The sequence below is a fragment of the Cucumis melo genome, chromosome 7 (genome assembly GCF_025177605.1).
Source record: "Cucumis melo cultivar AY chromosome 7, USDA_Cmelo_AY_1.0, whole genome shotgun sequence".
Lineage (NCBI taxonomy): Eukaryota > Viridiplantae > Streptophyta > Magnoliopsida > Cucurbitales > Cucurbitaceae > Cucumis > Cucumis melo.
This window is the reverse complement of record NC_066863.1, coordinates 12,380,198-12,391,139: the sequence shown is the minus strand read 5'-3', so window position 1 is coordinate 12,391,139 and position 10,942 is coordinate 12,380,198. Positions and strand designations below refer to the sequence as shown.

At 29.9% G+C, this 10,942-nt stretch overlaps 1 protein-coding gene across 1 annotated transcript; it reads right to left on the bottom strand.

The window, feature by feature from the left end:
- Positions 1 to 5,954: 5,954 nt before the first annotated feature.
- Positions 5,955 to 9,227, bottom strand: LOC103495722 (zinc finger protein CONSTANS-LIKE 2). Its single transcript, XM_008457357.3, has 2 exons — positions 8,496 to 9,227; positions 5,955 to 6,534 (listed from the first exon to the last, which is right to left on the bottom strand). The coding sequence occupies exons 1-2, from the start codon at positions 9,138 to 9,140 to the stop codon at positions 6,142 to 6,144; spliced, it is 1,038 nt and encodes a 345-aa protein (XP_008455579.2). The 5' UTR covers positions 9,141 to 9,227; the 3' UTR covers positions 5,955 to 6,141.
- Positions 9,228 to 10,942: the final 1,715 nt, after the last annotated feature.

Sequence of the window (10,942 nt, the reverse complement as noted above, 5' to 3'; positions counted from 1 at the left end):
CACCACACACAGTATCCTCTTAATAATATACATAAAGGATGAGTTTGACGATAAGATCATATTATTACAATCTTCTTGCCGCTCGCTTAGCTAAGTGTGGTTCTCACTTGTTAGTTAATTATAATTTATATCATTGCTCTTCTCTCAAATGCACAATGTTAAGATATTTGTGTTTAACTTACCAAAACTCATAGCCCATCTATTCTGATTCTCTAAGTATCACAAACACACTTTATTACTAGTTAGTTAACCAAATAGATTGAACATGGAAAGAATAAGAAATATGGGAGAATGGAAGAAGAAATGCATTGCTTTAATAAAACTTGCTTTAGGCCTCTTGGTCATGGTGTTCATGTTACAAAACAATACAACAAAAATACAAAATGAAATACAGCAAAAGATGTTATGACACAGAGTCTGATTTCTCATACTCTTTGGTTCTGATTTTTTTCCTATTGATGAGGGGAAAGATGGAGGGGATGATTCTCTCTCTCTTTTGTTCTAAGCTCTCGCCTAAAACTTAAGAGAAGAGAGAAGATGAACGATGTAAGAGCTTACTCTCTGGCCAAATGTGCACACTTTGTTCTGTAGTGAGAGACTCTATTTAAAAAGTGAGAGTTGATGTTGACAGGATGTCACGTGCCATTAAGACCTCTGAAAAGTTGCAACGATGCTGCGTAGACGTCTTTTCGTCCTTTTTTCAAATTTTCCGCCAACCACTTTTGTTAGCTAGTGCCTTAAATGCCTAGCTTCTACTTCTTTTTGTCGCAAAGATTGAACAAATCTTCTCACTTAAGTATGATATCACTAAGCTTCACTCCATTTTTCCTAAAATCCTGCGATAAGACCACTAAAATATAGTAAAATAGGGATAAGGTTCTTTTGTATCATGCATTTCGCAAAATAATCAAATCGCCTACTTTTTCCTCTATTTTCTTCTATTTTCATGCGATAAGACTTCATTATTTTGATTAAATTGCTATAATGACTTGTATTTCTACAAGTAATACAAGTTATCAGTTACCATTGTCAACACGATCGGTTACCATAAGTAACATGATCATTTAAATTTGAAGCATTTTCTTCATCGTTTAAAATGATCTAAATGATTGTGTTGACATGATCTAAATGATCACTTACCATAATTAATATGATTGCTTAACATGGTCAACACGTTCGTTGGATTTGAAGTATTTAATGATCATTTACATTGGAGTACGTGATCGATTACCATAAACAACACGATCGTTTTTCATGATCAACACAATCATTTATCATTGGTCAACCACGATCGTTTAAATTTAAAGCCTTTTTCCCATAGTCAAAAAAGAACTACACGATCGTGTATCATAAGCTAAACAATAGTAAATTATTTGTTTAGACTGTAATACACAATCGTTCGGAACAAAATTACTCGCACACGCATATAGTTGATTAATGACGTGTTGATTATGGCATTTTTTGTATTTCCCATTATGGGCCTATGGGCTTTTTTCATTTTTAGAATTGTTCTGTATAGCGTAAATATTTTATCGATTTTTATATTTTTTAAAAACCCCCTATATTTATTTTGATGTTATATATATATATTTTTTTTATTCTCATGTTCCTGTTGTGACTCATTTTTAGAACAATTTTCACATTCAATTTAAATAATTAAACAAGTAATATAAGAGTGGGTTTTTTTTCTTCTACTTTATTATTATTTAAATAAGTGTAATAAGCTAAAATAAAAAATAAAAAATAAAAAAGGCATTAAAGTCTAAATTTTTTTTTTTTGAAAAATTATAACATTTTAATATAGTAAAGATAGTATGTCATGTTATAAATTCAATTCATTTTTTTAATTTAAAATATATGAAATATGTAATATATTATGTACTTAAATTAGGTTAAATGGCATAATTTGTTCCTATGGTTTGGATAAATTTAGAAGTTAGTTTCTATGATTTTAAAAGTTATAATTTAGTTCCTATAATTTGATATAATTTCATATATAGTCTTTATGATTTGTTAATATTGTCTCAGACTGTAATGATCTAACTCTTTATACTAAGCTAAGGTCATTATTACTTAAAGGAAAATACAACTTTCTTAAAATGAGATGGAAAATAAAACAAATTTTCATAATCAAAATCTCAAGTACTCATTAAAATCATAAATAAACTAATGTATGCAGAAATAAATCTAAAAAATAAAATCCTAGAGGGCCCTATCTAATTTAAAAGAGTAATAATGAAAATGCATAAATATTGAAATCAAAACTAATAACATAATGGCGAAAGCAAAACGTTTCCCTATGGCACGCCACGGTCACTTCTTGTCATTCGCTAGCTTTTCTTTACCTCTACCTCTACCTTTGCCTGTAGAAATTAAACATTTAAGAGTGAATATAAAAATATACTCAGTAAGGGACCTACTACTAGTCCTGTTGGTGTCTATTAACTTCCTACTAGAGTCTTGTAAAGTAGTACCCCTAAACTGGTACGTTCCCGAATACGCGCAATCTTTGATCCCGTAGAAACATCTCTAGTCTTCGGTGAACCCAAATGAACACCTAAGACAAAACTAGTCTTCGGTGAACACAAGGAACGCCTAAGACAAAACTGGTCTTTAGTGAACTCGAAAGAAGTACTAAGACAATCGAACTGCGAGTGACCTCGTCGAGTCACTCATATACAATCATCTAATACTGGACTGGTGATCCCGTCGGACTACACAGTCATAAAAAGGTGGTGATACCGAGGGATAACCATGTAGATACGACTCTAATAGATAAAGCTAACAGAACACCCTATCTATAGCATGTAGCATAACATAACATCATAAGCATGACATGAATATTAATCATAACATTCTTAATCATGAGATTAATATTTCATGCATTAACATCAACATCATCAATCATCATCATCAACATAACTTAGTCATAACTATCAGTCATCATAAATATAAACTCAGTCATGACTATCAATCATCATAAAAATAAACTCAGTCATGACTATCAGTCATCATAAACATAAACACATTATGTATATTAGCTACATCAATTCATAATGGAAAATTTCATGCAAGCTCTTACTTCAGTTTGAAGGTCTAGTAGGAGAATCTCTTACCTAGAGATTAGCTTAACCCAAGAATATAATCATAATAGCAAGGTCAAGCTTTCCAAGAATAAATCCTAAACAATAAGAGTAAATAACTAAGTTCAATAACTTAATTAACAATTGCTTAAAGACCCAAGAATCTTATTAATTCAACTTACCCAAAGTTGTGGTTGAATTCCAATTTAACCTTGACTTAGGAAAATTTCACAGCACAATCTCCCAGTTGATCTAACCAGCCCTTTAAGAAAAATAATTCACTTTAAAGCAAAATTAAATTATTTGGGGTTCAAAACTAATATTTGTTGGGCATTAACCAAAACCCAAACAAATACTCACTAAAACTTACAAAAACAGGTAGGAAAAGGCAAAAACTAGGCTTGGCTAGAAGAAGAGATCGGTTCGGGTGGGTTAGGACCGACCGAAGGCGCGCGCGACTCAGAATGAAAGGGCCGCTTGCCTGCTTTCAATGACGGTTAACGAAAGAGATGCAGTGAACGACGGACAAATAGAGACCACGCAGCACCGACGGACGAACAGAGGGATTGGCTTCAATGAACAACTCAAACAGACAGAGACGGGCGAAGAACGGCGTATGGCGAAGGGATCGGCTTGCAGCTTCATGACGACTTGATAGAGACGATGGAATCGACGACAAGTAGTGGCTGGTGCGTGATGGTCGTTGATCAAAGATGGGTGGCGGCGAACTTTAGTGGTTAGGGTTTGGAGGAAGAAGATGGTGAGTCAGGATTTCCATAAGGCCTACTTAAACAATAATAATATAACTATTATTATTTCTTTTTCCTTTTCGTTTTCCTTTTCCAAATAAACTAACTCATTCTCTCTCTTCATTTAAAATCAAACAAATCTTCTTTTTAAACTCAAATATTCTCTCTTCATTAACTCTTCCCACCAAAACCATCACTTTTATCTTCTTTTCTCTTCTCCTCAGACAATATCTAATTTCTTTAATGAATTATATTATTCTCATAATATAATTATCCTTATCTTTAATAAGCAAATTAATTATATATCCACATATATAATTATCCAAAATTCTCTAAATTTCAACCATAAAAAATCAACCAATAACATTTACTTAAATCAAATATTTCCACCCAGAGTTCCAAATTTCAAATAATCAATTAAATATTTTTTCAAAAATATCTAATTAATTCTAATTTCTACACAATCAAATAATTTCAATAATTAACCCAAATAACACCCAAAATAATTTTGACATGGTCAAAATTTAACTTAAGATAATTAAAATTAAAATTATTTTATTTTAGGGTGTTACACAAACAATCCAACAATAAGAAGTCCAACAATAAGAACTATTTATGACTTATCAAATCATAACTATTAATTTTTTATCATAAACAAATAAGAAAATTGATAAAAGTAACACACTTTTTGTTTTTGTTTTAAAAAATAGCACACTTTTTTAAAATTCGTAAAGTTGTTTTTTCGGTCAATCTCGAGTAAGATTGACCACCGAGATTTCCTTAAAATATTAAAATTTTCTAATTTATTGATTGTTTTGGATTTTTCTAGTGCATCTCGGTAGACGGACCTAGATTCTACCATTTCTCAAATCTTCCAAATTTTATTTAATATTTCTTTATGTGATTTCCCAAACTTTTTATTGTAAATTACATTTTTCTTTTTCCCCATTCTTCTCTTCTTCAACCCTAGATTAGTTAAGATTTAACAGGAATATCGAACTTATTACAATCAAAAGAATGTAAAGAGAATGAAAGTTTAAGGGAAGCCATGGGTGAACATTGAGGTCAGAAATGAGAGAGATGCAAAATTAAGGAAAGGGGAATGACGGTCTATGAGAAGGGATTTACCATAGGTTTTTGAGATGGAGAAGACAACAGAGATTGAAGCAGTGGAGGAAAGTAAACGATCAAAGAATTGACTGATCAAATATCATAAGAGTAAAGATAAGTGGTGATTGGACAAGAATTAATACCAATCCAATCCAAAAAAAGAAATTGAATAAATTTGATTTGGGCTATGCGGTTTCAGCTTAATGAAACATATTTTTACCCTAGATTAGTTAAAGATTTGAATCCTAGATGGTTGAAGAAGAGAAGAATGGAAAAAAGAAAAAATGGTAATTTAAAATAGTCGGATAGGATAAATTAGCAAAAATTAGTTAGGATTTGAGAAAGTTTAATATTATTTTTTGAAAATATCTAAAAATTAAATAAGATTTTGGAAGATTTGAAAAATAAAAAATCTCCATCTAATTGTCTACCGAGATGCATCTGAAAACCCTAAAACAATTGATAAGTTGAAAATTTTTAATATTTTAGAAAATATCGATATCGTTCTTGCTAAAGATTGATTGAGAAAATTAGCTCTACAAGTTTTAAAAAATGCTTTACTTTTGAAAACGAAAACCAAAAGTACATGTGCTACTTTTGACAATTTCTCTAAAATATAAGATCTAAATTTAAATTTTCTTGGATTAAATTTTCAACTTATTCTATTAATTATATAGTATTGCAAACCAAATAATAATTATAAATTTTTTTATATAAATTATGTTATACATAAATCTATAATAGTTTAATATCAAATAACATTTTGTGGGTAGATACGACTCGTTTATGATTATTTGAATTAGAATCTAATATTTATCGGTTACTAAACACATCCAAAAACCTTAAACATGATAGATTTTCATTTAATTCCTTGCTTTTGAAATATTGTTTTTAGATTTTGTGCTACACCCATATTAGGTAGGTATGTACGTATATATATGTGTATACGTATGTATGTATGTTTAGATATGTATGTATGTAGAAAAAAAAACAAGAAACAATCACAAAGGGGGACAGCCAAAAACAATATATCTGAATTCTGAAAGGTAATTACAGAGAATACAAAATTCATATACACGGAAGACAAATGCTATAATAAATTTTTGTAAAAAAAGTTTAAATTAAAATTCACCTATAATTACTAGTATTTATTACTAATTAGAAGTAGAAAAATTCATAGTTTTTGGTCCATATCTTCTTCAAAAGGAAGGCACAATCCCATACGCAGCATCCGGCAGCAAGGGGTTGGAGTACTTCCTATCCAATTGGACCTCAACATCGGTTCTTTTAGCGAACCGGCCCTTGATTCTGGGCCGAGTCTCGGCGTAGGCCTTTCTTGAGGCATATCGGATGGTCTTCTCGAACTTTCTTGTCTTTTTCTTCTCCCTGTACCTTAGAACTCGGGCTTCTCTATCCATTGGACTCAGTTGGGCCGCCGGCATTTGAATTCCCACCGCCACCTCAGCCGCTGTCGTGCCGGAGAAGAGATCGATTGTCCCTTTTGGTGGCCTCACGTTGGAGATTGATATGTCGCTCATTGTTGTTGTTGTTGATTCCGGTACCACTCCCACCTCCATTGAGGAGACCGATATCTTATATTTACAACAAAAACAAATAATTTCAACCTTTTGTACAAATTTTATAATTCAATTTTACTTAATAAACTAATTGAAAAATTAGAGATATTTTGATGGATAAGAAAAATTGAAACTATTCAAAATAGTTCAACTAATTACCTCAAACTTTTCAATTCTCATTTAATATGCTATTAGTTGAAAAATAAATCGAAAAATAAGAATGACTATTGTACTTCATATGTGGCCAAATCATTTTATTTGTTGGGTTGTTAGAAACTTCTGTCTATTTCTCAAATTTTTACCTTCATTTGTATTGTTCTAGGTAAAGTAGTCGAATTTTTTACCAAAATTGAAAAACAAAAACATAATTATTAGTTTTGATTGGATAAATATTTCATTTTCGATTTTTGGTTTTTATGTAGTTTGAAAATCAAGTCTATAAACAATTTTTTTACTTTTAAATTTCGTATTCTTGATAATTAATATTTTATCCATATTTTTAAAATACGATTCATCTTTTAAAAACTAAAAAAATAGTTTCAATTCTTTGTTTTTTGTTTTTTAATTTTCGCTAAGAATACAATTCTTCTACTCGAGATTGGTATAAATTATGATAAGAAAATGAGAGGAGATAAAAAAAATTAAAAAAGAAGAAAAAAATGATCTTCAATTCTGTTTTTCTTTTAGTTTTGAAAACTTAAAAGGTAAATAGAAAACAATAAATTTAGAAATTGAAGGGTTGTTTCTAAATTTAATTTTTTAAAAACCAAAAAGATCAAAAGTGAAATAGCCGTCAAGCTGACCTAAGGTTTTTCTTTAATCAAATTGTTTCTAATCTTGAGAGAGAAAAAAATGTCTTTTTCATATAGCTTTAATTACTAAAATATTTGAAAAAGAAAAGAGTAAATAAAGAAACAAAAAGACCCATAAGGAGACTAGGAGTTTATCATGCTCCCTTTGCAAAAGTAAACAAATCAAAATGGAGGCTCTATTTTAGTAATAATCTAGTTTCTTTACTATTTTCTTTAAATTAAGGCTACGGCAATTCCGCTGGAGCTCTAAACTTTTCGATTTCTTGACCATTTTCTGTAAATATTTTAAAAATTTTACCAAAAATTTCAAAACTAACAAAAAAAAATTGTTTAAATAAAAAGAAATATTTGCAAATACGATAGGATGAAAATATTTATAAAAAATAACAAAATTTTATGTGTTATCAATAATACAAATAATTTATCATTATATCAATATCACTAATAAACATTCGATAGAAGTCAATTGATGTCTATTAGTGATAACTTTAAAACTTTGCTATATTTTATAATTATTTTGATTTATTTTATTATATATAAATCCACACATTTTAACTTAAGTTTGTTTTTTCCCCCAGAAGATATCTAATAATTAGGCTCATTTACTCCATAAAGATTCAAATAATGTTTTAAAAAATTGATAGAAAATATGTTTCATTTTTAAAATAAAAACAAAATTATTACTAAAAAAATCTTAAATTTTAATTAGTCTCTTTTTTATTTTTAATGTTTGAATTAAGCTTATTATAAACAGTAGCAAAAACAAAATTATTACTAAAAAAATCTTAATTATCTCCCCTCGTAGTATATTATTTACCAAAATGAAAAGAAAGAACTGTTGATAGGTACTGAACTTTTAATTTCTTAGCTTTTAATAGGCCACATGACTTTGCTATGTAAAGTTGCATCCAAATAACAAACAACCTAATTAAAAAGAAGAAAAAAAGATCACCACAATAAAAGTAAAATTGAAATTTTTAAAAGATTTAGAACCAAACCTGAAGAAGAATTTAGAATGTAAGCCTTTTGCATATTCAAAAGAAACCAAAATGAAAAATTTTCCAAAAAGTTTAAAACAAATCAAAAATAGAAAATTCCTAACCTTATTTTTTAAAACTACAGAAACAAAAGAATAATGAGAGAGTTAAGGAGGAAGAGTGTTACAGCATGGGTGAGAAAGCCATTGTAGGAGTACGAAGGTTTTGAAGAAGTGTGAAAGAATTCAGAAGCATCAACAAGCCCTCCATAGCTTTGCTCCAACAATATCTCATGATTTTGTTGTTGTTGTTCATGATGATGATGGAGATGATGATGGTGATCCTTATTTCCTTCAAATTGATCAATAGGCACAACACTATCTCCTCCTCCACCATAATTGTTGTTTTTCAATCTTTCAAATTCATCATCTTCTTCATTATTCCCATTGAACTCCACAAATTTCAAATAATCATCATCCTCTTCCTCGTCCTCATCTTCCCCACCCAACAAAAACATTCCATTGTTATTGCTGTTATTGTTTTTGTTGTCGTTGTTGTTCTTCCCTGGATTCATCAGCAACCAAGAAGCCGCCTCTTCCTCATCTTCCTCCTCTACGCTACGAAACATGGCTCCACCGCTGCTGATCGGCACGCGTTGGTGCCGTCGAGCCAAGGGGTTCGCCGAGTGGATCTCTGCATCGCACGCCGCACATAGTGATGCGGCGTCTGCTTTGCAGATGAATTCTGCTGGACATCTCTCACATGCCTCGCAAATTCCGGCGCCCCACCCATTGCCGCCGCCCTCACGGTACTCGTCTTCTGTCTTCAACATATTGCTATTTTCTCTGTATGAGATTTTTTTTTTTATGTATATTTTAGTTTTTGATTTTGTGATGGTTTTGAGGGGGAGGGGTTGTAAACTGTAGTTGAAGGGAGAGATGTTGGAGTGAAGGGGTTAGAATCCATGTTTCGCCACGTGGCAATTATTTAGTGGCTTTAAAAAGGTAATACATTATCTTGTGGCTACTGATGACTCTAGCGGGCCCCGCTTTTGAGTTCGATGTTTCGTTGTAGGCCAGAGGCCTACTCTCAATTTTATATTTCATTTTCCTATATTTGATTTCAAACTATAGGAAAATTTTCAAAGGATAAATCAAATTTTAAAAATTAATAAGAGTGTATATATGTATGGAAGAAAATAAGAGATTTTAGGTTCAAATTTATAGATCGATAACTATGATATTATATTAAAAGTATATAGTTGTTTCGACTTGTTTAAATTAGAATCAGAAGACATTAATAGGAGAAAATATAGAAATGTTGGGTTTAATTCCTAATCAATTTTGATTGAGAAATTTTTTTCTTTTTTACTAAAAACAAATTAAATATATCCAAATATTGGTTAAAACTTGTGGAAATATGGTAAAAAAAACAAATTGAAAAATGAATGTTAAAGGTTCAAAATGAAGTTGGTCTTGAAAAGTTATATAATAGAAAGATAAAATTGAAGACAATTAAATAGAGAACAAAATAATATTTTTACCACGTAGAGTCGAACTCAAAATCTCAAGAAATATGCTAGAAACAATATATTTATTTCTAAAAAATATTAGTTTTATAAGGTAAATTTTTTAAGGGTAAAATACTATTTTTTTTAATGTTAATATGGGTGAATTTGAGCTATTTAACACCTACTTTTCTTTTGCTATTTAAATGTGTTGAATATGCCATGTGTTTAGCCGTGTGAAATTTGGAAAGAAAAATAGGTTTTGTTTTTGTTTGTTTATTTGTTTTTTTTTTCATTTTGTTATTTCTTAGAGAATAAATTTTAATAAGGATCAGAAAATGTGATTTTAGGGTTTTTTTTTCTTTTCAAAGACATAAAAAAAGTGGCAAAATATTTAAACTCTATAGAACAATTCCAAAAACGGAAAAAGTCTACAGGCCCATCGTGTAAAATACTAAAAATGTTCCGTCAACCACGTCGTCAATAACGCGCGCGTAATATATTTACAATCGTTTACATTTGGCTATTGTTTGATACACGATCGTTTAGATATGACTACAATTTATACGCGATCGTTTAGATATAACTACAATTTATACACGATCGTTTAAATATGACTACAATTTATCTTTTCAATTTTATCGTTTCATTTTGTTACAAGATCATTTTATTTGGCTACGTTTAAATTTGGTTAGGCGATCGTTTAGATTTGTAGACCCAAATCTAAATGATTTTTTTTTCAAAATTTGGTATGCGATTTTTTTTAATTCTTTTGGTACATGATCGTTAGATTTCTTTACACGATCGCTTACTTTTTTATACGATCGTTTACATTTGGCTGTACTCCAATCCAAATGATTTTTTGTTAAGATTCTTTATACACGATTTTTTATTTTTTTTTACAATCGTTTACTTTTTTTAAAGAATCGTTTACATTTGGCTACTCCAATCTAAATGATTTTTTTTCAAGATTCTTTATACACAATCTTTTATTTTTTTTTACACGATCGTTTACTTTTTTACACGATCGTTTACATTTAGCTACTCCAATCTAAATAATTTTTTTCAAGATTTTTTATACACGATCTTTTAGATTTTGCTATTTTTTGTACATGACATAAAAGAAA